This window comes from Arachis ipaensis, chromosome B9 (assembly GCF_059453495.1).
Source record: "Arachis ipaensis isolate K30076 ecotype BB chromosome B9, ASM5945349v1, whole genome shotgun sequence".
NCBI classification, from domain to species: Eukaryota; Viridiplantae; Streptophyta; class Magnoliopsida; order Fabales; family Fabaceae; genus Arachis; species Arachis ipaensis.
In genome coordinates, this window is record NC_142444.1 from 3,011,833 (window position 1) to 3,039,110 (window position 27,278).

General features: G+C 31.2%; 3 protein-coding genes, 1 long non-coding RNA gene, 1 other non-coding gene and 1 pseudogene across 5 annotated transcripts; 4 read left to right on the forward strand and 2 right to left on the reverse strand.

Moving 5' to 3' along the window:
* Positions 1–879: 879 nt before the first annotated feature.
* On the reverse strand, positions 880–1,973 carry LOC107614644 (F-box protein At4g09920-like; annotated as a pseudogene).
* A 12,586-nt stretch (positions 1,974–14,559) lies between these two features.
* Positions 14,560–19,073, forward strand: LOC107617431 (uncharacterized; the record flags this gene model as incomplete). The annotated part of the gene is made up of 8 exons (XM_088498164.1): positions 14,560–15,063; positions 15,791–15,869; positions 15,950–16,011; positions 16,191–16,423; positions 16,858–16,896; positions 17,002–17,724; positions 17,973–18,034; positions 18,113–19,073. Coding segments are annotated over 4 exons (834 nt in total), but the record flags the coding sequence as incomplete, so codon positions are not given.
* LOC148543533 (small nucleolar RNA snoR2/U65) lies at positions 15,607–15,717 on the forward strand. The gene has a single exon (XR_015901802.1). It is a non-coding gene; the product is annotated as a small nucleolar RNA snoR2/U65 (small nucleolar RNA).
* LOC148543534 (putative S-adenosylmethionine-dependent methyltransferase At5g37990) lies at positions 17,879–18,415 on the forward strand. Its single transcript, XM_088498165.1, has 2 exons — positions 17,879–18,034; positions 18,113–18,415. The coding sequence occupies exons 1-2, from the start codon at positions 17,879–17,881 to the stop codon at positions 18,413–18,415; spliced, it is 459 nt and encodes a 152-aa protein (XP_088354291.1).
* Positions 19,074–19,332: 259 nt separating the features above from the next.
* LOC107614642 (uncharacterized) lies at positions 19,333–22,402 on the reverse strand. The gene is made up of 6 exons (XM_021112654.2): positions 22,004–22,402; positions 21,521–21,665; positions 20,714–21,051; positions 20,082–20,153; positions 19,780–19,868; positions 19,333–19,677 (listed from the first exon to the last, which is right to left on the reverse strand). The coding sequence occupies exons 3-6, from the start codon at positions 20,970–20,972 to the stop codon at positions 19,531–19,533; spliced, it is 567 nt and encodes a 188-aa protein (XP_020968313.1). The 5' UTR covers positions 20,973–21,051; positions 21,521–21,665; positions 22,004–22,402; the 3' UTR covers positions 19,333–19,530.
* Positions 22,403–24,475: 2,073 nt separating this feature from the next.
* LOC148543535 (uncharacterized) lies at positions 24,476–27,254 on the forward strand. Its single transcript, XR_015899289.1, has 3 exons — positions 24,476–24,906; positions 26,036–26,402; positions 26,848–27,254. It is a non-coding gene; the product is annotated as an uncharacterized LOC148543535 (long non-coding RNA).
* Positions 27,255–27,278: the final 24 nt, after the last annotated feature.

Sequence of the window (27,278 nt, forward strand, 5' to 3'; positions counted from 1 at the left end):
AATTTATATTAATTTAGTTAGATTTATTTATCAAAAATATTTGTCTATGTAAGATGTTCGTATATATTATAATTTGGAGGAGAGAACTAGAGGTATTTTATGTTTGTTACATAAATAAAATAGATAAAGATACATAAGATAAAATCAATGAAGTAAAAGATTTGTCGGGATCTATCAACACTTCCACATTTGGGAGCTTCATTCACCTGAATGGTGTAAAGTTAAAATGGTATCCTTGTTGCTAAAATATTCTTGTTCCAAGTCTGAAGTACCAATTACTGAATTTCTATATACAACAAAAGGCTGTGTGAAACGAATGAATCATAATAGTATCAAGTATATATATGATAAATATCTGAAGAGACATCTGTGTTAAAATATAAAAAGAAAAAATCATCAAAATTTAAGTTTCCTTTTATCACTGGGGGGAATCTACTCAAACTAGTACAACTTGTTTCAGATATGAAAAATTCAGCCATAATTAGTAGGATACTGTATCTGACTCGTATCATCCACCATTATACGTACACATAATGGTAACGAAAAATATGGTACCTTAAATCCAGCAAAAGTTAATTTGGCACGCCTTGGAGCTCCTTGGCAAAAGGGATAATTCTTCTGGAAATCCTTTAGATCTCATATCATCCACCTGAAGATCAAGTGACTCCAAAACAAGTCCATGTTGAAGAACATAGGCGAAAAAATCTCTATCATCTCTGGATTCATAATATCTCTTGATTTTAATCACTTGCAGATGCGATGCAAGACAAGTAGGAATCTTCGCAGGGAGTTCCCATTTTCGTGACGGATGTGGATCCTAGCAACAAACAACAAACACACTTAAAAAGAATTGCCAGCAAAACAACAAAGTTACATAAATCATAGTTTGAACATGAGAACATGAAATACCATTTTAGGAAAGCTAAAAACGATAGCAAGAAGTTTAAGCATGGGACATTTCTGAAGCATATTCATTATGGATCTGGTGTCGAAACACTTAACAGTAAGCTCTAGCCTCTGTAAACAGGTAAACTCTGGAATACGATGCGGAGGAACCTCAGGCAAACAATCAACCGTTAATAAACCCAGTTCCAAAATCCTTATCCTGCAAAGCTCCACAAGAAACTCGAGCACAATGGATTGCTTAGAAATGTTGATACGGGCTTCCTCCACATTGTGCAAGTTGCGAACACGGATCTCGCGAAATCCTGACACAACTTGGATATAAAGACGTTTAAGAGATGGTGTGTCTATAACAAGAAGTAAGCTAAGAGCGTCACCGAAATAAGATTTGAAGTGCAAACTCTTCAAAGAAGGAAAACAAATACTCAATTGGCCCTCCTCCTGGGATCGACAGACTGAGTCAAGAACAAGAGTCTCAAGAGCAGTGCAGTGAGAGAGAAGCTCCTCCAAGTTACCAACAGAGGTTTTGACATTATACAATTGCAGTGTCTTGAGTGACGGCAAGTGATAACGGCACGACGATGAAGGCGGCGAAGGGATTCTTATGCCTCCGTTTAAACGGAGAGTCACGAGGGAAGTGCAGCTGAGAACGCCGTTGGGAATAACGACTTTGCGATCGGAGCAACAGACGAAGGAGAGTTGGAGGTTCAATTCCTCGAGGTTTGGCCCTAAAACCTTTCTAATGAACCACTCCACAGTGTATACATCGAATTGATCTAAGTTTCAGGTGAGACGAAAGGTTCGAATTGGCGGCGCTTTGTGGCGGGAGAGAATCCAATTAACGGTGGCGAACAATCGCGTTCGTGTACAGCAATATGAACAAGTATTGCGGTTTCGAAATTGGTTTTGTTCGAAGTGGAGGTGTTGGAGGTCGTCGCAGAGGTTGGTCCAGCGGCGAGAGAGGACGGTGGTGAGGAAGGCGGTTTTGGTAGGGAGGAAGGAGAGGACGTGCAAGAGTATGCAATCCGGCAAGTCGCTGATCATGTCCATGGCGATTAGGGTTTCTCTGTTTCCCAGTTCCCGCTTTTTCGGTTTTTCCCTCATTCCTATCTATTACCTATTATATATTATTCACATCAAATTTTTTCAATTAATAACACTAGCGGCTTAGTGCCTGTTCAGCCGCTTTTCTATTATTTTTTAAAAAAATTAAATTTATTTTTTGTTAATATATTATTTATTTTTTAAATTTATTAAATAAATATTTTTTATTATTTTAATATTGGCATGACTTTATTTATATAATATTTTGTTAAAATTAAAACTATTATAAAAAAATTTTAAAATGTTAAATTATAAAAATATACAATAAAGAAGTATATATATATATATATATATATATATATATATAGTTTAAAAAATAATTATAATAATATTATCCTGATTCAAAAAAATTATATATAAATCAAAATACATATTAGTTATTTACAAAAGTTAATTTTTACTTAAATGTCACAGATATTTATATTTGTCTTCATATTTTTTAAGTGGTAGGCCAAAATATGAATCTGAAGAGGTTTTCATTTTCTTATAAGTTATGAAAAAAAAAAGAAGAAATGAGAATGTTTATTTTTTTTATTTTTAAATATCAAACTATAAGAATAATTAATAAACAAAATAGGAGAATATAAAAATTGTGTACCTGAAAAAAATCTTCGTAATTCATCATATATATCCTTATTAATAATTTTTTGAGTCTTGAAAAACTGTCAGATTTATTGATTATAAAAATAACTATATAAACGCTTCAAGATTATTCAATTAAATTGATTCCTTAATATAGTAGGGACAAATTCAATTAATTCAATTAATTATAGATTTGATAAAATAATTTAAAAATAAAAAATTTATTTAAAAATAAATATAAAAATTTTATAAGTTATTTTATTTTTTAATTTTATATTCATAATTTTAATAGATAAAAAATATTTTATTTTTTAAATTTTATATTCAATTTATTAAATTATCTTTAATTTAAATTTTTTTTAAATTATTAATGTATACTTTTATTATATCTTCTTATTGTATCACACACTATTATTTTCTCTTACTATTACTTCTATGGTACACTATTATTGCCTTATTCTCTTTTCTCATTTTCTTCTTCTCCTCACACCTTCTCTTTACCCAATCGTAATTAATTATCACAAAGTACTATTATCGCAACTTTCAATCTTGTCTATCACTTTGATCTATAATCATTTATTATGTTAACTTTTATGAGTCGTTGAAGTGTTGTTAAAGAATTGGTTTTTATGTCTTCTGAATATCTAAATGTATGAAAACAGTAGTTTTTTCTTGATGTGAATTTTAAGTTGTCTTATTATTCTATTAAAAAAATATACCAAATAAAACATTCAAAATTTTTGCTCAAATTATCAAAATTTGATGTCAGTAATCCTTAAAAATAATATTAAATACATTATTTTAACTAATATAACAAAAATAGTATATTATTGTAAGTTTTTAACTAATAATTATAAAATTAAGTTGCAATTTAATATAGACCCTTAGAATAAAAGACTGTCATTACTTCTTACATTTGACTACTATTATATAAGTTGTATGTTTGTTTTATTCTTAATCATCACTTGATATAACTCATATTTAATAGGTTAAAAAATTCTTTCTTTCTCTCTCTTATATTCTTAACTTCTTCTATAATAAATTTTTTACATTATCTAATACATAAAATGTCACATCCTTACATTTATCTTAAAAGTTAAAAGTTAAAAGTAAATTATATTAGTATTTTTAATAAAATTAAAATAAAAAGATAAAAAGCTACTGAAAAGAATAATATTAAATTTGAGTTATGCTATGTGTACACCAAAGTCCGCCACCCGTATAAAATACATGCTAGAATACAAATACACATTGAAAATAAATTAAACTACACATGTATTTATTATACACAAATACATTGGTGGCTGATTTTGGTGTACAAATAGTATTTTTGATTAAATTTTATGTTCTTTTGTACCAGAATATTACAATTTATTAGATTATTATATTATCTTTGTACTACAGAACAAAAAATAAAATTCTATATCTTCTTATTGTTACTTATTTTACTTTATTTTTATTACAGTTTATTGTATTATTATATTATTTTTGTATTATATAACAAAAAGTGAAATTCTATATCTTCTTGTTGTTATTTATTTTAGTTTATTTTGGCTATCTAAATTAGCCTGTATAATATTGTAAAGGTTGAAACTATTTTTAACAGAAAATTTAGATATTTATTGTGTTATCAGGTTATTTAAAAAAACTAACTCATAGATATTATTATCCTACCATATCTTTAATGTTATATGTCAATCTAATATTTAATAAAAAAAAATATTAACCGACATAGAACTGATTAAAATTTAAAAAATAATTAGCAAAATATCCTTGAGAGTTTTTTCACTTTACTATTGATACATACATTTTCTTTTCCATCTTTTATATGCCAATCAAATAATCAATACTATATACCAAACAAATAATATTTAATTAATTAATTTTTTTGAAATATAAATTATTTATTTTAATTGAATTATAAACAAATTTGCATATACTTAAATGTCAGAACTCTACATCGTTAATAGTTTAGGAAATAAACATATCAATATTTTAACAAATCATTGGTAGTTACAATTTTTTTTGCGTCTTTTTATGTCAATCAAATAAGAATTTAATTTTGATGTCCTATTAGTGTAAAATAGTTTTACACGTACATCTAATCACCATCAAAATTAAACTCATCAAATAATCAGGACTATATGCCAAACAAATAATATTGTGGAATAAAAAAATAGTAAATTTTTTGTTGTATAACTGATTTAATTTAATTTAAAAATAAATATTTATGTACTCAAATTTTAATTACAATACTTTATATAATCAATAATTTAGAAAATTAAAAAAATAACATCATTAAATACAAAACAGTTTAAAAAAATGAGATTTAAAAGGTAAATATTGATGCACTTAAAATTTAAAAAAATATTCTACATAATTAATACTTTAAAAAATTTAAAAAATAATTTTATCTTGTACAAAATCGTTTAAAAAAATAAAAAAAATTAACAAAATAATTTATAAGAGTTCTTCGCTTCATTATTGATAGGTATATGCATATAAAAAAAATTAAAAAACAAATATCAGATAAAAAAATAATTTTTTTAAAATTAAATTGATGAAATAAAACTTTAGATGTGAAAGATAGATTAAAAATATATAAGAATTAATACAGTTTGGTAAGTAAACTGAAGAGAAAGGAAAATGAAGGTGAAAGTTATGCGTGAAATTAATAACTATAGTAAAACGGTATAAAATTTGCAATTGTAGTGAATGGAAGCGAGGAAAAGATGGAGGCGATACAATCACGATATTTAAGGAAGGAGAATGATGGCAACAGTAATAATACAGAAAAGTGCACCTAATGGTGAGAGGAGAAGCACTAAAAATTGAATAATGAGATTAACTATTGGTATAAAGTACTCACATAAAGAATATACCCAAAATAAAATGATAAGATCGATAAAAAAATTATTTATCACTCCTAATTATTTTTTTTCTCCTTTCATACATGGCGTCTAAAATCAACATTTAGCATAGTCACTATCTAGTTCAGAAAATCACAAAAACTTATCCAAATAATTGTTACATGCAGAGAAGCACATTCAGAATTGGAAAGAGAAATAAGAAAAATTGAAAACGGATAAAATTAATAAACAAATAAATTATTGGAATAAAGAATTAAAAAAGAGGTTAATCCGTATCGACATTATATATTGTTATAGATTTTTATTTGCCTGTTTTAATTGTAGTCAATCGGGCTACTCTTATGTTTGTGGTACCTCCACTTGTGTTTGGCATTGGAGTTGGAATTGAAGTTGTATCAATTAATATGACAACTTGTTTTCTTGTCGAATCATCTCCGAATAAACTGCACGTCTTCTAGTCAGGTGTTGCTATCTTTGTTCTTCGGTCATTTTCTGTCTTCTTCGCCTAGCAGATTCTGTCCAAGTGGTCGACGTTGACGTGATTGTTGATTTCGTGATAGCAAGATGTAGAGAAGAAAAAGGTTTGCGAGACCAAAATTGAAAGTGAAAGAGTAATTTAATTTTGTTAGGAGTTAAGTACGACTGAAGGTGGATCAGTTTTTTATTGAAAGTGGGTCAGTTTTTAAATTGAGTACGTAGTGGTAGCAGTTTTTTATTGGAAGTAAATCAGTTTTAAAACATGTGGTGGGGTTGAAAGTGAATTAGTTTGATAAATTATTTTTTTGATAAAAAAAAATAGAGGACGTAGTAACAGTTTGTTATATTGAATTCAGTGTTTAACAAACTTAAAAAAATAGGGGTAAAATAGAGAGAAAAAATTGGATACTAAATTTTTCTATCCCATTATATATTGGTATAATTCATTATATATTGGTATAGATTTGATTAAGGAGTACTCTTCTATATGTAATTTTTTTTTAAATATAAACAATAGACATCAGAAAAATATATAAACCGTGTATTATAATTTAATAAATTGGTATAGATTTAATTAAGAGTACACGTTTATATGTAATTTTTTTTTAAGATAAACAATAGACATCAGAAGTATTTAAACCGTGTATTGTAATTTAATTAATTTTGTTATAGAATATCAACAAATTATGTTATTATTTGAAATAAAATGAATTAGTTTTAAATTTTGTCATAGGTAAAAATAATTTAAAAAAAAATAAAAAAATTAAATACGTAGTAACAGTTTTTTTTATATTAAAAGTGAAGTGGGTAAAACATTTTCTTGAAAAAAAAAGAAGAGGGTAAAATGGGAAGAAAGAATTGGATACCAAACTCCTATATCCCCATTATATATTGGTATAGATATGTGTTGTTAATGGTGGAAGTTTTTTATTTAAAGTAACCGACGCATGCATGTACGGAGAACTTCTATCATTAAGGGTAATATTGGAACATAAAGTTGGACACCAAAAACTCTGTTTTGGCATTATATATTGTTATAGATAATTGATTTAAAATATTTTTTAATTTATTAATTATTAATTTTATTGAATTAAAATAAATATCAAATTAATTTTTTTTTAATTTTTTATTTAATTTATACTAATTTTTTTTGTGTTATATATTTTGAATAATAATTTTTAAGAAAGTTAAAAATAATTATTTATCTAATTTGATTTAATTTAAGGATCAACACAGAACTCACTAGTCACTAGGGAGTGGATTCTCTCCTAGTCACTAATACCCATTAGTCCATTACCCATCTCCCTATCCCACTCAGACGACAGGTCATTATCTATTTCGCACTAGGACGAAGTTTTAATGGGGCGAGATCTTGAATATATATTATTCGGCCATGTATTAATATATAATATATATTTTAATTAATGAAATGAATAATAATATTATATCATATTTAATTTTTTTATTTTAATTTATGTTATGTATGTGATTATAGTTACATAAAGTTTTGAATTTAATTTTATTTATTTAATTTTAATAATTATAAGGACAAGGCCTGCAGGAGTAGGTTAGAGTTTAACTTTTTATTATTCCACAAGTAAAAACAGGGCGAGTTTTATGCAAGTTATTGTAGGACGGGTTAGGATAGAGTTAGATTAGATAAAAACCTATCCCTACCTATTTCATTGTCACCCCTAATTTAATTGAGATAAATATTAATTTATTTAATATTTTTATTTGACCATATTAAGTATAACTAATCAATTAATTATTTGATTTAACTGAAATAAATAAATTTATTTTGTTTTGGTTTATATCAATTTCTTATATTATATATTTTGATCAACAATTTTTAAAGGTATCATAATTAATTATTTATTTGATTGAGATAAATATTAAATAATTTAATATTTTATTTGATCTCATTAATTATAACTTGATGGTAATTAATGGCTAAGAGAATGGGGGTTGAATCTTAACCCCTCTTTTTGTTGTGTGTTACTTTCTGCCTTTTAAGATAGTTTCATGAGATATTTTTATTTTTTCGTCTCGTAACTAGTCAAGAGACAATTTCTTTTTATCTCATAATCAGTTAGAAGATATTTTTCAATTTTGTCTCCTACACAACAGACTCAGAAATGGAGTAGAAGAGAAAGAGAGAATCATACCCAGAAGTATCCTGGTTCAGCTGCCAAGTGCAATGCAGCCTACATCCAATCTCCATCACAACAGTGACGGAATTTCATTATAATCATCTAATTAAATACACCAATTCTCCCTAGGAACTACCAATTCCTACATGAGACAAGTCTAGAATCTATACCCAAAACTGAACTTGACCTGGTCACCTACTAAACTTTCAACTGCTAAATGCTAGCCCAACTTGCAAGGGAATTTCCGTAGAATCATGATACACAACATATAGATGTACAAAGGTCCTCTAAGACACCTATGGCTTTTTCTTTAATTTTGTACATTTTGCCTTTTTTCTCTCACTAGCTTTTTCTTACAAACCTCACTCTGTCTTTTTTCACCATGAGATTCAGACAGACAAAACTAAAGAAAAGAAAACAAAATGTAACACATTGAAGGAGAAGAACTTCTGTTAGCTTGGGTAGCTCTGAGAACTTTGTGCTTACTCTCCTTGCTTCAACCCTTGGCCGTTCACCTTTATTATAGAAGGGGAAGCTTCCAAGGTTGAAACCGGTTGAACCAAATCACCTTCTTCTTCAATAATCAAAACCGGTTCGGACAGAGAGAAGAGAGAGGAAAACCGAAAGTAAAACCAACATGCAAGTACCTCTCTCTCATCCCTTCTTATCAAGCTTCATCAATCTGAGCCTTCTATCTTGACTTTGTCTCCAAGTAAGATTTCTGACCCTACTTGATGAATTCTTGATCCTTGACAGCTCAATTTGTTCCATTTTTGCTTATCTCTCCACGTAGCTACAGTAGCTACCTTCTGTGATGGATGAACAAAAGTGGAACGAACTTCACCTCAGGGATCTTCTTCTTTGACCAAAAACAGATTGCTTCAACTTTTGGGATGAAGAACTTGAAGCTTCTTCTTCACATCTTTTTTTTTGTGGCAAAAATTTCAACCACACCATGCTGCAGATCTTCTTTTTGCAAGGGCCATCATTACCTTAGCCGCTTGCTTCTTCCTAATTTTTCTGTGATTTTTTTTTAAAGCTTGCATTTTTTTTCCGGTTGAAGTGACAACTGAAAACAAGAGAGGAAAGAGAGAGAAAAAAAAAGAAAATTTTGAAAGCAATGAATGAAATTAAACCCAAATTAAATCCCACTTCTCATTCCCTGCATAGTAACGTGTGAAATCAATTAATGCAATCAAATTAATTTAAATTTTCTCTTTTCTAATAACAATGCATGCAATAAATCCAAATTAATTAACTTTTGAATTTTATTGAATGGGAGAGTAGGTATCCGAACTAAGCAAGCTCCATTTCCTTTCCTTCTTCTTCAATTTTCGGATCATGATAATGTTGGTCTTTCAATTAAAAAGATTTTGGGCTGCACATTGTTATCCTGGCCCAATTATCATTTGCAACGAAAAAAACACTATAGCTTCAATACTTAAAATATTTTTGTACAAAATCTACATATGTTTTCATCACATTAGGCTTGTGCACTTTTGGTCCAATAGTAAAATCTGCACACTAACAAAATTATTAAACAAATAATTGGATGCAAAAATTAATAATTTTGTAATTAATAATTTTTAATAATGTTTGATCATTACATTAATTTAAAGTTTTTCAAATTCATCGTAACTAATTAATTACAATAATTATTTAATTTGACTAGAATAAATATATTGATTTTATTTTAATTTTATTATTTTTTTTGTTTTATGTATTTTGATTAATAATTTTTAAAAGTATTATAATTAATTATTTATTTGATTTGATTGAAATAAATATTAAATATTAAATATTTTATTTGATCACATTAATTATAACTAATTATTTATATTAATTATTTGATTTGATTAAAATAAATGAATTGAGTTTATTTTAATGTTAGATTATACTTATTCAAATCAATTTTAACATAATAATAAAAAAGTTTGAAAGTTTTACTCAAAAATAATGAAAATATATATATAAATTCAACCATTAATATTATTTAAAAAAATCTTTGAAAAAATAAAATTCTAATATAAATATTTTAATTTAATCATAAACTTTATATTACTGTTAATAAATAATTGTTATACTTTGAAAACAAATAAAATTATTATTCATTGATTTCATTATTTTTAATATTAAAAATAGTTAAATTTTTAATTTACTTAATTTTATAAATTTTTTATAACAAAAATTATTATGTGTATTTTCATTTAAAAAATTCAAAAAATAGATATTCCGTCATTCCGTGCACGCAAGACACATAGATATACTAGTTTGAATTGAAAAATAACTTGAGACTCGGGGTGTTCAATATTTGAACTTGTCTATAATTCGGTTCGAATTCGAAACATATTTGCTAAGTTTGAATTTATTATTTTATTCAATATTATTTTTAATTAAGTTCGAGTTATATTTTGGATAATTAGACTCGATCTCAAATTATATTTTATAATTTAAATATATATTTTAGAGTTAAATTAATAATAAAATATTATATTTTATATTTTAATTAATATTTTTTATATGATGTAATATTATTTTTGTTTTAGAAGAATTTATTTTGGTGTAAATATATATGATATAATATTATTAAATTTAATTTTAGCACACAATACATAAGTTAGAATAACGATGACAGTTGTACAACAAAATTTTTTGAACTATGTACAAAATATTTCTGTGATATATCGATACATTTCCGTGCTGGGAAAAATTAAAATTTTGTATTACTAAAAAATTTTTAATGTTATATCAATAAATTTATATATTATGTAAAAAAAATTTGTATTATCTACAAAAATTTACGTGCTATATCAATATGTTTTTGTACTTTTAACAAAAATTTATGCATTACTAACGTAAAAAAAAAATGCATATGATGGAAATACATGGTAAATTTTTTTAAATTTATGTGTACTAATTTGATTGGACTTAGTTATTAAAATATTTGAATTTATAACATCACTCAAATTATAAATTGGAGGCGAGAACCAGCAGTATTCTATCTTTTTTACGTAAATAAAATAGATAAAGATACAAAATCAATGAAGTAAAAGATTTGTTGGGATCAATCAAGCACCTCAATATTTGGGAGCTTCATTCTCCTGAATGGTGTAAAGTTAAAATGGTATCCTTGTTGCTAAAATTATCCTGTTCCAATACTGAAGAACCAATTACTGACTTTCTATATAAAACAAAAGGCTATATAAAATGAATGAATTTTATTAGTATCAAATATATGATAAATATCTGAAGAGACATATGTGTTGAAATATAAAAAGAAAAAAATTATCAAAATTAAGTTTCCTTTATCACTTGGGGGAATCTACTATCTACTCAAACTACAGTAGAAGTTGTCTCAGATATGAAAAATTCGGCAATATAGGGTGTGTTTGGATTTGTGCAGGAAAAGAGAGAAGTTTGTTTGGGTTTTTTGAACGCTTTATTTTTATATTTGGTAATATTTTTATACTGTAAATATTTTTATATTTTTTCATTTACCTTTTTATGTTGGATTGAACTTTATATTCTATGTACCAATTATGTCTTTTATTATTCATATGTTTATTGTTTTTTTTATAATATTTTTTTCTAATACTCTCTTATGTATATTATTATTTTTTATAAAACTTTTATTTTTTTTATATGAGTTCTTCTACTGTTATTGTTATTTTTTTTGTATAGAATATTTTTTTACTGTATATTATGATTCTATTTATTCTATTAGAGTACTAAAGAATATTAACTAAAAGAAATATTAAAATTTATTTAAATATTTAAAATAAAATTATAAGATAACATAAAATAATTATTTAAATTCATGTTTTTTTCTGTAATTTTTTATCTAAAAGTAATTTTGAATAATGTAATCCAAACAATATTTAGTTTACTATAATTTATTTTGAATAAGAATTACCAAATATAAACCACGTTAATACTAACTCACTTTTGATCAAAATCAATTCTACAAAATCAATTTTATACAAACCTCCATTTACAAACCGTAATCCAAACACACACATAAACGTCCCAAAAAATAAAAAAGACTGATTTTGAACGGAGAATTCACTGCAAGGTACCTCAATGTCTGTGTTATTTGTATTTATATTAGTAGGATACTGTTTCTGCATCCACCGTTATATGTACACATATTGATAAGGGAGATTCTGTGGTGCTGTCTGCCAAAATCACTATAGGATGTGGTCTGTATGTGGCATCATCTCTAAGTAACGCGTGTATGGTATGGCTTGTTAAAGAGAGTAAGAGTAATAGAATACTGTTACGGATTTTTTTTTTAGTTTTTCCATTTTTGATGTCCCGTTTTTTATGTGTTTAATTAAGTGTTAATAGTTCAAATGGCATAGACTCCCCATATTCAATTAAGAGGTTGCGGGTTCGAGTCTCCTATATTTCCAAGTCACCAAAAAAAAAAAGTGTTAATGCAAATTTATGGAAACATATAGGATTTTTATATGATTAATAGTGAGAATTTGTTGATAAGAGATATTTTGCAGTATAATTAATGTATAACACGGTAATTAAAAATTCTTAATTTAAAATTTTAATAAAATATTAACAAATATTTTAATTGGATAATTGCATTAAGAAAAAAATTCAAAATGATACTATTAAAATACGATAGTGTAACCGTTTTAAAATATAAGTAACTGCATGTTCAAATAATAATAATATCTCATTTAATTTAAATAATAATAAAATATATTAAATTTTTAAATTGATCCAAATCAAATTATTAATATTTTTTATTATTTTAACAAATTATATTTGTATATATGACTATAAAAATTATATTTTTTTATTTTTAAATACTCATATCTGGTTTATAGTTTAAAATTTATGTCTTATAAACAAAATATACTCATAATTAATTCATTTATATTGTAAATGAAATAAATAATAGAATATAAATTCGTAAATTATATTCAAATTATCTATATCAATAACTGAAACGTTTTAAATTATTTATTTAAAAGAATTTGTTATTAATTTTTTATTACTACTTCATAGTTACAAATTATTAATTTAATATTCATGTCACCAAATAATCGATTTATTTATTTAAATTTTGTACTAATTGACTATAAAATAGATAACATTCAATCGACAACTAATTATAGTGAATAAAAATGAATAAAAAAATGTCATTTAGACATCTCGTAAAAAAGAAAATTATTATTTTTATTTATTTTTATTCAGTATGATTAGTTGTAGATTAAATGTTATCTATTTTAAAATCAATTAGTACAAAAATTTAAATAAATAAATCGATTATTTAGTGACATGAATATTGAATTAATAATTTGTAATTATAAAGTAGTAATAAAAATTTAATAACAAATTCTTTTAAATAAATAATTTAAACATTTTAGTTACTAGTATAGAAAATTTGAATATAATTTACGAATTTATATTTTATTAGTTATTTTTTTTACAATGTAAATGAATTAATTATGAGTATATTTCATTTACAATGTAAATAAGATAAGACATAAATTTTAAATAAATAAAATAGGTATACCCGTGATACATTACTTACACGATAAACGATATATGAGTATTTAAAAATATAAAAATATAATTTTTATAAGCATACAAATATAATTTGTCAAAATAATAAAAAAAATTAATAATTTAATTTAGACCAATTTAAAAAAATAAAAATTAATATATTTTGTTATTATTTAAATTGAATGAGATATTAATGTTATTTAAACATGCCGTTACTAATATCTTAAAACGATTATACTAACGTATTTTAATAATATCATTTTGAATCTTTTCTTAATTTAATTATCCAATTAAAATATTTGTTAATATTTTATTTAAATTTTAAATTTAGAATTTTTAATTACCGTATTATATATTAATTATACTGCAAAATATCTCTTATTAATTATAGTGTGCCATATATGATATATTCATCTACATATCAACAAATTCTCACTATCAATCATATAAAAATCCGTATATATTTCAACAAATTTTGATTAACACTTAATTAAACACATCAAAAACGAAAAAAAGAAAGGAAAAAAAAAAACCTGTAACGGTATTCTAATTATGGTGATTGCTACGGTACGATGATAAATTCATACGTACCGATACGTTTAAAATATGGACAAGTAGTAACAAGCCACGTGGAATTTAATTTCCACGTCAGCATTTAATTTTTTTTTTAAATATATATTATATCACAACTTTTACTAAAATACCCTTTTAATTAAATAAAAATAAAAAATATTTATTTATCTAATTTTATAAAAAGACTTAAATACCCTTTTTGTATATATTAGACAAAAATTATTCTTTTAGATTAATTAAATTGTTTAATTTTAAAATTTAAATAATCTAAAAAACAAAAACAAAAATACATTTAACAAAATCATTTGTCTCTTCATAAACCCTAATCAATTATTTATATAAAAAAAATTAAATAAATTTAAAAAATATTAAACAAAATCACTTTGTTCTTTGTTTACTGGGTTCTCATACAACCCTCATCTCTAATTGTTCATACAAAAAAAAAATCATCCGAAAAATTGAGAAAAAAATTAAAAGAGCTTCATGTCTTCATCTTCCTGGGTCTTTCACCGGCACACTCTCAACGAGCTTCTCTCTCATTCCTAATTCTGAGACTCAAACTCTCTCCTCTCTCACTGCCACTAGAGTCTCTCTCGGTCTCACCAGAGTCTCTACTCGTTCACACAGTCACACTCACCGGCGTCTCGTTGCTCCTCTCCTATCGTCGCCGGCGTTTCAACGTCTCGCGGCCTTCCCTGGGCTCCTCCTCGCCGGTGACAGAAGCACTCGTCGGATCGTCGTCGCTCGTCGTCTTCTGGTTTCAAGTACTCGCCGTCGCGAGTCGCCGTGGATCGTGGACCGTCGTAGGGTCGTCACTTGCTTCGTCGCTCGTCCTCTTCTGGGGTCGGGTCCTCTTCGTCACCCAGTCGCCCTTGGTAAGTCCATGCATCATCACTTCCCCTATACTCCTTTTTCCAGATTCCCTTCTCCCTGTATTTTGAGATGATGTTGAATTGGTAATCAATTAATTTGTTAGCGATTGAATCTTGAATTTGTTGCTGTCTTGCTGAATAATCACCGAGTTTAATTTTTTTTTTTTGTCTTTGCTAAAAATCATAAGAGTTGAATTTGTTACTGATTATCATCGAACCTTGAATTTGTTGCTGGCTTGCTCAAACACCTCCTATTATGTTTTCTATGCACTACTTGTGTATGTTACAGTTTTCATATGACCGGGCTTACAATTTGTTGTTGTCTTGCTCAAACACCCCCTATTATATTTATCTCTACAGTTTTCATATTGTACATTGCTTCATGATTTCAGTTTGTTTTTGCATGATATACTTCAACCGATAGCTTGTTTCCCCTGAATGAATTAAAATAAAAAACTGTAAACTGAACATATACCCCATTCGGGTATTTGGATCAAATAAAAGCAAACAAGCTAAACCCCCAACTGACAAAAGGAAAATACAGCTAGTCTTATGATTGGACCAAGAGCAAGAATGTTCATTTGTTTCACATTTCGATAGGAACCTGGGGGTCTTAATACACTGTGATCTGCGGAGCCGTTTTATGTGATTACATTCTATTTTATGTAATCCTTTTACCAAAAAAAGGAAAAAGAATCTGTATCCCTCAACCATTTCTTAATGGATGCAGCGCTTTGAGATAGTTAATGGTGTCACTGAAGTTGAAGGAATAGCAGAGGAGAAAACTGCAGGTGCTGAAGAGGACGAAGGTACTAATTACAAGATCACACCTTTTCCTTAAATAGCATTTCAATTCATTCACTGATAACATTTTGATTTGGTTTTGTAGAAAAAGGAGTACCTGCTTTTTGGCTCAATGCAATGAAAAACAATGAAGTGTTAGCTGAAGAGGTTAGTTGGTTCTATCAATAGTAACTCCTTTTTTTTAAATGTTTATTTCATGTCTTGCAACCAAGTCTTAGTGTTAGCTTAAGAGGTTAGTTGGTTCTATTCAATAGTAACTCCTTTTTTCTTTTAAATGTTTATTTTATGTCTTGCAACCAAGCTAATTTTAAGTCTTTGTGAAATAGATTTCAGAGCATGATGAAGGTGCTCTCAAGTTTCTCAAAGATATCAAGTGGAGCAGGATAGACAACCCAAAAGGATTCAAGCTTGAGTTTTATTTCGATACTAATCCTTATTTCACAAACACTATTTTGACAAAAACATATCACATGATTGATGAGGATGAGCCAATATTGGAAAAAGCAATTGGGTGAAGACCCCTTCAATGGAAATAATCAAATCCATCTCAGGCATCAAGGTTATTCCTCTTTGAGGCCTTCATTTACTTTATAGCAAAGTGTGTACTAAAATTTTTTGTTAATGAATAATTTGTAAAGCCACATTGATCATAGATAACCACAATTAGTTATTTGGAAAGTGTATTTTTGCGGCTTTCTCTTTACATCTCAAACTCAGTTTTTTTTTTTAAAATATATATATTTTTTTTGGAAGTTCGATGTTTGAGTTCTTTTTTTAAGTCAAACCATTATAAAAAATATGATAACTTTTATAGGAGGGAAGATTAGGCCCTGGTTAGATCATTTGTTTTTTGCAACCCTGGTTGTCTCTCTTTATCATGATTTTCCCTTCCACCTGCTAACAGTATATAGGTTCTCACAATCTGTGATTACTTTTAAGCTCTGGTATTCACCTTCAATCCAAAAGATAAGATGTGACTTGTTACTTTTGTAGGTTCAAGTCTGTGAAAGAAACCACCAACCCGTTGATGAGGTCACGATATGTGAATACACAAACTTATCTAGTTGCTTATGAATATTCCATCCTCTTTTGAAAACTAGGAGATTATTCAATTGATGAATTGGAATGTGGTTGCAGGTGGCAGTGACTTTGGTGGAGCTGTCAGTTGATGGTTCTATTATGGGTACTGTTGAAATTAAGCTTCCTGAAGAAGGAGTAAGAGGCCTTGGTTCTATTATGGGAGAGGAACAATAACTATGACCTGGCTTTACTTACATTTTATTATTGTTAAGACATTGACCAATTTGCATTCGATGTTGTGTGTTTACTTTATTTAATTAAAAACAAGAAGTAAACAAAGTTGAACAAAAAGAAAAGACTTGCAATTTCCTCAACGATAAACCTTCCCTTAAAGCACATAATAGTTAGCAAATAACAGGGCATTTTTCTTGCTTTTACTTTGACACACTAATCCTTTTCCACTGTCTCTCTTTTTCTCTTTACTCCCCCCCCCCCCCCTCTTGCGATTCCACATATATGATGTAGCTATCTGTGTCATTACAGGTTTGCCCTAATCACATGAAACCACATATATGAAACTACACATGAAACGAGCTTCGAAGCCACCGTCGGTATCGTGCAGCTCTGTTCCACCATCGTGCAGCTACTGTTTCAGCTTTGAAAGCACCGTCGCGCAGCTCGGTTCCATCGTCGCCGGGCTCGCCTCCTTTTTCCGTCGAGCAGCTCTGTTCCATCATCGCCGGCGCTATCTCTGTTCCACCTGTCATCCCTTCGGTCGTGCCCTTGTCCCCCTCTTGCTCAGGATCTGCTCTGCTCTGTTCTAGGGCTTCTAGCTTCTAGGTAATCTGTTATAACAATTATTGAATAATTGTTGTTAGTTAATTTGTGAACTTGTTATGGGTTGAATAATTGTTGAATAAGTGTTAATTAGTCTGTGAATCTTACTGTTTTTACTGTGAATTACTCCATTGTTAATGATTCTGATAATTAAGACATGGGGAATTTCCTCCATGCTAGAGCTCAAGAACTTGTGAAAAATGGGCTAATGCTACTTCAGTTTCCTGTGTCTAATGTTCTTCTTAATTCAGATGTAGACCCTGCTAAAGTTTTTGAACTCATTGGAACTTGCCTTGTGGATATGGCCAAAGTGGTAAGAAGAATTAGTAAACCTTTTGTTACATATCTTGAAGAGTGAAACAAATTGATTGATTAATTATCATTAATGCAGGGAGTGATTAGTGAAGAAAAAGTGGATTCATTCAATGTGCCTTTGATATACCCTTCTGTTAAGGCTGTGAAGGAAATTCTTAGAGGATGTGATGAATGTTTCAGCATTGAATGGATGGAAATATTGGAATTCAAGAACATGGTGTCATTGCCAACTGTGCAAATATTTGTTTCATGGTTCAGAGCTGCGCTGCAAGGGATGATTGAGAAACACTTTGGAGCAGAAATAGTTGATGAGCTTTTCGAACGCTTTGCCGAGAGAAAGTTAAAGAATTTCCAGACATCATGGACACAGATAAACTAAAACTTGATGTGCTGTTTGTTCTTCTCAGGAGAAAGAACAAGGCAAGGCCATAGGCTGTGTTATACAATGTGAACATCATCAGGTTTAATTAGTAAATGGGGATATAATAAAGAGTTGGTTCCATTCTTGTACTACTAATGATCTTAAACTGGATATTAATGCTAAGAACAAATTTATACACGTTGAATCTTGATGTAGATAAGAAACAAGTTTCTCACTTGCGTTTCATGTTACTATTAGGTCTAATGGCTACATACCATGCCCAGAATGAGTACTGCCTTTTTACGGATATGTCTCAACGGTATCGAGTTTTTGCAAGCATCATCGCTCAGTTAGAGGAAGATTGAGACTACTAGTTGAACTTTATTCTAGCATTCCACGGCCTATGAATATGTCATTGCTGCTAAAGCTGAAGGAAGACCTTAAGTGACTCTGTATTCATTGTATGTATGAAGTAGAAGTTTGGTGGTATTGATTTCTACACTAGTCTTACGAAAATAGTTGACTTTGTACACTATTATCTAAGTTATATGTTGTTTTATACTATTACTAATATGTATTTTCTTTTCCTTTTTGGGTGATATATAGCACTCCATGTGAGAAAATGTTTAATTAAAATTTTCAGTTTTATCTACCCAAAATAAATTCCTTTTCTTTATGAAGAATCTTATGTAACATTGTTTAGATGCATATCTATTTACCTACTTTCTTTTGCGTTTACAGCTTAACTTTAACCAGCACCTAACTAACTTGTGTGTCTTTTTTTGTCTCTTATTTAGCCCAGTCAACATTGGGGTAAAGCCGTAAAGGATATATACTACCCCACTACGTCACACGGTGAATTATTCACCCCATGATAGCTAGTGGTTCAAATAAAACGTTCTATGGATAATTTAAATGGAACAGTAAATGTGCTATTTGTTTCACCAAACATTTTCCCCCATTTTATTGGAAAACATTCATAACTGGAAAATTTTGTAATCAGAACTTGCTTATTCTGTATGTAAGAGATCTCAACTAACATAATTATACAACTTTCCTTTACAAGATTAACAACTCTAATACATATACAATTTTGAATCAAGCTGTGTCAGCCATGGATGGTATTTCAAAATCTACTTGGAATATCTTTCTTCTGATTTGAGCTGTTGGATTCTTTGCCGTAGTCTACGCCGGTGGTCATGAATTTTCCAAAGGCCATGTCCCAATATAACCGTTGAGTATATGCCATGTGTGATAATGGGAGCTAGAATGTTATTTGTCTGTCACATAACCATTGCCAATTAGTTTATCCTTGAAAATCTTACACAAAACAGAAAAATATTTTCAAAAGATTATATAAAATGTAAAGCTAAGAAGATTACTTGAATCCATTCAAAACCCAAGTAGAGGGAAAGAAGTCCTTCAAGAAGAGGGGAATATATCTTTTTCATTTGACGCTTCTCATACCATGCTGCAAACCGAAAGCAGACAGTGCAATCAGACTCATGAAACAGATATAATAAGTAGAAACTGCTTAATCAATGACTAGTAGATATTATATCATAGAGAAACTTTATAAGTTTATGACTTTATTCCACCACTTTCTGAACCAAATGAAACTTTGTTCAATCTATGAATCTATGAACTGATTCTAATGCTTTGCTGCAGGGATAAGTAATTGAACCTTCAAACAGCTTTTTCAAATCTTGACGGCCCGAGCGAGATTGCAAAACAGGTGCCACAACATAAGTGGGATCTGAAAGAAGTAAACAAATAAGCAAGAGATCGTAAAGCAAGCTTAAAAACAAAATAAGTCAATACAAAGGGAAAACATGTTGAAGGGCAATAAGAAGAGGACTTTTGGGCGAGGCAGCCACATAATAGAGAGAACCAGTTAGGTACTAACTAAATGCTAGGAGAATGGAATAGGCAAACTTAAAATTATTGGTCAATCAAATTCTATGAAACCTAAGAGCTATTAGTGCATAAGAATGTTAAAACAGTTTTTAAAACTTAAAAAAATTATAATAAAACATTCCAGAGAGAGAAGACAAGAATTCAACCATTCTCACAATGGCACCACTGAAGGATATCCTTAAATATGTTGGCTGGTTTATAGGTTTAGTAGTTGTATAGTTGTATTGTTTCTAGGGAATATAATAAAGCGACCAATTTTCTAGATCAGCAACATAATAGATATGTCACAAAATTTGATACCTTCTATCTACCAATATGCAACAATACAAAGGCTATGGGATCAAAGGCATACAGATCACTACGACTTAGGATGGAGCAGTTCTGAAATTCAAACAGTACAGGGAAAGGGAGGAGCTTTAAATCGCGACGGAGATGGCTGAATGGAGGCAGACAATGGCGAACGGTGGCTGAAAGGCCGCGGAACAGAGGCTGAACAGAGGCTCGAACACGCGGCGTAGAGGACTGAACAGAGGGCTAAGCAGCTCGAACAAGGGTTGGCCAAAAAACAGACGCAGAAGCTTGGCCAAAAAGGAGGCGGATGCGCGGCGAACAAGGGCGACGTTGCGCCGAAGCTGTAGCAGCGGCGGTGGCTGGACATTGAGGAACGGCGACGAGAGATGGCTGCTTCGGTGCTTCCTCCAAGCTGCGTTCGAGTTCTCTTCTGTCTTCTCTGCGTTCTTCAGTGTGTTCATTCAGAGAACAGAAAAGCAATAATCAGAAAAGCACATAGTTCCCTTATGTTCGCGAGAGAACAGAAAAGCAATAATCAGAACTACGTTGGTCTAACATTTCAGTTATCACATTATGCCAAGTTAGAACCAAAGTAGATGGCCTTGGAAAACATGCTAATAAGAAAGAATAGAAGAACTTTATATATAATAGCAAATCGTGTTCTTTACTTGCAATAGGCTATCGAGTAATGTGAGTGTTCCAATGTCTTCCTCACATAAAAATACTCAACAGTATTTTTTCTTTTTGGATAAAAGATGAATATCATTGACATAGTAATGCCAATGTGTATTACATATGCTTTTAAAATTGAATAGGTGTCATACTTTAACGGATTCGATACTCATCTGTACTTACTACTCAGTGCAGCATAACCACAAAACCAACAAGACAACCCCATATGAAATCAATTGGTACCTTTTTGCTTAATTTTACAGTTGACACACTCTTATCTCTGGCATCAGTCAACTTCAAAATGAGTGGGTAAACCTCAACACTATATTGCTTCTGTGTAGCACCCTGCGAGATCAACTTCCTTGGTAATGATGGTCCACCTTTATACCTAGACCATGGTAGATAGAAATCTGTTACATATTCTACAAATCAAACAGTAGTGACCATCAGAAGACACAATTGAAATATAACCTTAACCGCCCAAGTTCCAAGACTTCTCCATTTATATGTTACCTTCAATCTAACATTATCAAGATCCAGAACCTCCAACACTTGATAAATCATACTAAATCACTTCAAAACTCAAAAGTAATTAAGTAATTCAACAAAACAGCAAAACAAAACAAGACTCAAACTTTCATCAATTCAACAGAACAACACAAACCAGAAGCAGTTTCAGTAATTCAACAAAACAAACAAAACAGCAATTTCAGTAAAGTTACATACCTGACTCGGTGGCTCGGGCTCCATATCTGACTTGATACGGTGCTCTGTGTCCGCTGGGTGGTCCTGGGTGAGTGGGTGGTCCTGGCTTGCTGGGTGCGATTTGCGAGTTGCGAGGGATTGAGGGTGGTGGTGGGTGCGACTTGCAAGGGTGGTGCCGACCTGCTGGGCGCTGGGCGCTGGCTGTGTGCTGCAGTGCTGGGCTGCTCTGTCCGCGAGGAGGTCCTGGGTGGGAGCAGTGGAAGGGCTGCGCTGGGAGGAAGGTGGCGGTGGCTGCGAGGTGGTGGGAGGAGGTCTCTCACCGGCGATGGGAGTTGCAGAGAGCGAGGCTGTGAGACCTATGGAGCAGGGAGAGAGGGGCTAGGGTTCGTTTGGAAGTGGGGCTTGGGGGAATTGCCGAATGGGGGTTACTGGGTTAGGTTTAGGTTTCGTTCATTTTGGGGGAGGGGGTTTGGTTTTTTTTTGTTTTTTACTTGACCGGTTCGGTTCGGTTCGGTTGGAGTTTTCATTATCAGAACCGAAAACCAAACCGAACCGAACTAAAAACAGCAAAACATGTTTTTTCGGTTATCGGTTTGTTCAGTTTTCGGTTTTTCGGTTCGGTTGATCGGTTTAGTTCGGTCCGAATCGATTTTGAACACCCCTACTGGTTAGGGTTCTTCTAACCAACGGCACCGTTTTGAGCAAATTTTAGAAAACCGGTCGGGTCCCAGTTCGGTTCGACCGACCGGTTCGACGGTCCAACGATGGTTTCTAAATCTTTTGGTTTTGATATATGACCAATTCGTTTTTTGTACCGGTTCACGGTTCGACCCACCAGTTCGAACGGGTTTTCAGAATCTTGGTCCGAACCACTTTTCCCCTCGTTTCACGATTTGACCGGTTCGACCAGTCGGTTCGAACCGTTTTCAGAACTTTGCGTTTTTCCCTTATTCCAAAAATCCGGCCAGGTGACGGTTCGGTTCGACCGACCAGTTCTTGGCCGGTTTGACGGTGCAATTGCGGTTTTTGAAATTGGGGGTTTTAACATATTGTCGAGTTGTTTTTTTGTAGCGGTTCATGGTTCAACCGGTTTTTTAATATCTGTAAGATCGTATAATTAGTAGTTATTGGTATAAAATTTATGCAATTATATAATACTCTAATATAGCTTCCTCAATATGTAGGAGTGACGCGAGTGTGTGGGTTGCAAGTTGGATGATAACTTGTTTTGAAGATGATCATTTTAACATAAAGGTAATGTTATGCACTAATCTTTTCCTTCGTTCTTTCTTTTATATTTAGGTAGTCAAGCCTAATGTGTAATTATTCAAATTTTATTAGGTGGATAATGGGGTTCACATGAAGATTGCAGTCTCACTCGTGTTAAAGAATCGTAATATGATCAGCTATAGGGTAAAAAAAATACCATTGAATAAGCTGTGTGATAATCACCATCGTGATGATTATGAATTTCCACAAGATTAGATTTACAACATAGGATATTTATTATTATTTTTGTTTTTATTATTTTCTTGTGGAAACCGCCAATTTCAAAAACCGCAATTAAACCGTCGAACCGGCCAGGAACTGGTCGGTCGAACCGAACCGTGACCTGGCTGGTTTTTTGGAATAAGGGAAAAACGTAAAGTTCTGAAAACGGTTCGAACCGATAAATCGTGAACCAAGGAAAAAAGCGGTTCGAACAATGGACAAAACCGCATATTTTGAAAACCGTTATCAAACCAATGAACGGGTCGAAAACCGGTCGATCGAACCAAAATGTGACCCGACTGGATTTTTAATTTTTGCCCAAAACGCTGCGTTTGTCGCCAGAAGAACCCTAGCCTTCAGTCTTCACTCTTCAGTTCTTCACCCAGGCAACACTCTCGAGCCTCCACCCTCCAGCCCTCCACTCTCACCTCTCGCTATCAGTTACCACGCATGCAGTCTCCAACTCGAGCTTCCGGCGCACCCTCCGTCCAGCCACCACCGCGGTCGCAAGTTCTGTGGAAGTCACTCACCGTCGCAAGTTCCTGGAGCCAGCTTGGAGATTCGCACAGCCCTGTTCGTCGCGAAGTGTCTTCCCGTCGGCGCCACCCCTGTTCGACCCTTCCACCCCAGCCACTGTCCCTGTTGCCGCCATCTCTGCATTCTTCCCTATCTTCCACTAACCCTAGGTATAAATCTAATTTGTTGTTATTATAATTGTTGAAGTAACTCCCCCCGTTAACCAGCATGCATAAGAGAAGTCTTCTTATATGTGACTAAAAATCATGCTTATTTACCATTGTTCTGAAAATCGAACCCGACCGATCGGTTCGACCAGGTTAACCGGTAACCGGTCATCTGTCCGGTTTGGTTGATGTGAAAAACCGTCCTGCAAAAAACTGATCAAACCGACGGTTAACCGGTGAACCGCAAGAACGGTCCGGTTTTTTCCGGTTCAGTACTATTAATATATATATATATATATAGAAAAAGAAAAAAACAAACGTCCAGAAATCAGAACCCCTCACCCATCCCTCGCTTTCTCTTTCTCTCTCTGTGGGCAAACCCTAACGACGGTAGGAACCCAGCCCCATCCCATCGTCGAGCTCTTCTCTTCCGATAGACGGTGTTGTCGCCGCCGGCAGAGACAGATTTGGGTGCCGTCCTCGCTCGTGGAAGGTCTGCTCGCTTCTCGATCCTCTTCTCCTTGACGTTGAGTGCTTGCTCGCAACTATTGGCGACGCCGCTGCGAAGGGCTTCTCCGTCGTCGTCTCTGCTCGAGTTGTTGGTGCCCATCTCTCTCTTTGAGTCATCTCTCTCTTCGAGTTCTCTCTATCCGAGGCTACGAGCTCTTTCTGTCTCTCTCTCACTGCGACGTCTTTCTCTGATCGGCTGTGGAGTATTCGCCGCGCCGTCACCTTCCTCCCTCGCCGCCGGTAAGCACTATTGCCTCAATTTATTTTTGGTTATTTTGTTAATTTTATTTATTCTGATTTTTTGAGTTGTTGGCTGTTGATTTTTCAGATTCTGCGTTGTTGATGAACATTGTTAATGCTAGAATTTTTTCCAGATTCTGAGTTGTTTATGTTAATTCTGGGTTGTTTATGTTGGTTTTTCTGATTGAGTTGTTAATTTTGGTTGCTGATTTTGTCTGATTCTGAATTGTTGATGGTGGTATAGTAAAATTGTTTTTCATCATTTCTCATCTTTCAGTCGCACAAATTATATTTCTTTCTTGTACATTTTTTGTTCAAATGTATACACTTCTTTGAACTTTGAAGTATGCTGGAAAGAGTGTTTCAATTTTTTTTGCATTGAAAATTCAAAGAAAGTCCCTTTGTACTGGGTTTGTCAAAGTTTCTGGTTTCAATGTTACTGAAATTCTCAATGTAAGTGGATAATAATAATAATAACTCTTGGTTTATATCATTTATGATTATGAATATTTAGTTTATTTGTCATTTAAATGCATTTTGATTTTTATTAGTTATAAAGATTGATGGTTGAAGTTGTATGTGAACTTAATTATAAAGTATAGACAATTTATTATGTGAAATTATAAAATTTTAAATTTTATTAGTGTAAAAATAATTGAATTTAAATATTTAAAATTACATATTAAATTTTTAATAAATTTATTTTATATTTAATTACCCCGGTTGAACCTTTAAACCATTGAACCAGTCACTTCACCGGTTTAGTGACCGGTTCGGTTCTCGCAACCTTGTTATTTACATAATCTAATTTGTAAAACGAAGATGAATATGAACCATTCAAGAGGGAAAGGGAATATTTTACAGGTCCAAAATCCAAATGGCTATCAAAGGAATAGCATAACAGTGTTGGTCTGTCATGATTTCTACATAAGCCTTGATTTGTTCAGATGCATTAGTTAGAGTTCTTCATTATCGTCTTTTGCACATTTGTTGTCAATTCAGATGTTAATAGTTTGACATTCAACTGGATTTAAGATAGCTTTTGTTATTATTTTTGTTTATTTTTTTAAATTTTTTTTTTATTGTGAATTGATATTAAATTGGCCCTTCTCTGTCTTTCACTTTATAGATGCTTACCTGGGTATCCCTTCAAGTGTCCCAAGCTGCAGATTTCTCCTGAGAATGGATTATCAGAGAGTGACACCGATAAACTATTGTCACTCCTCCGTGATCAGATATGATCCCAGTTTATACCTCAATATATTTCTCTACTCGTACGCTTCAATGTTGTTGTTGAATTGCTGACCTTTGGTGCATTTATTGTGCTGTAGGTAGTGTTGTAGTAATATTTATGGCTAGGATGAAATATTGGTTAGCCATAGAATGCTTTGATATTTTGGGTTCCTTGGTGTCAATGCTGAGAGTAATTAAGAGCAAGCATCTGTTATGATGCCCAAGTTGGTAGAAGGGGAGCCACAAGGTGGAAGAAGTATCAAGTATGTATTATTGAATTAAAAGATTTTTAAAAGCGTAATTTGTACATTATCTAAAGAAAGTTGAGGTAGAATTCAATATTGAGGTAGTTGAGACCTGAATGGCAAGAACAAGTTACTAAAACAAGCATATTTCTATGTAATCTTATTTTGAATTCTTCATGTGTTCATCCTTCTTTTAATTCTTTGAATGTAACTACTGATCTTCCTTGGTACCCAGGAGTTTACTAGACATGTTTCAGTTCAATTATTTCCTCACTTCATTTCATTTAATCATGTATTCATGTTCTTTTCCTCTTCCGAAATTAGTTACTCTTTTTATTTGCATAGCTGTTATGACATGGTTTGTTTATGGAAGCTTCAGTTTTTACTAAAATTGAAGCCTTTCTCCTAATTTATGTATTTTTATTTCTTGTTTATTCTGAATTTTGGTTTCAATTTGATCTAGTTAGAGGCAGGGAAGCAGCTATTAACTCCTGCTGCCAATTTGCATAAATCCATTCTTCACCTTCCTTGAGTTGCCACTTGCCGGGATATTACAATTTTGTGAAGAATAAATCTGTATTAACATAGCTATTAGTTAGCAAGCTGCAGCCGTTAAGTTGAGCACTGTGATGGATGCCTCGAGAAGAAAATATAAAAAAGACCCAACAGCTTTAGAGTGCATGGTGCAATCAATGGAAACTGTGTTTTGGAGCTGAAATCTCTAGTTCCCTATCCCTAGGATTTGAGATGGTGTTGTATTTAAGTATGTATTTTTGTAGAGAAAAGAAAAAAAAAAGAAAAAAGAATGCTTGTGTAATAACCTTATCTGTTTTGGAAAATTATATCAAAGTGTCCATCTATTTACATTTATATTTAATTAAATTAATAGTTGAT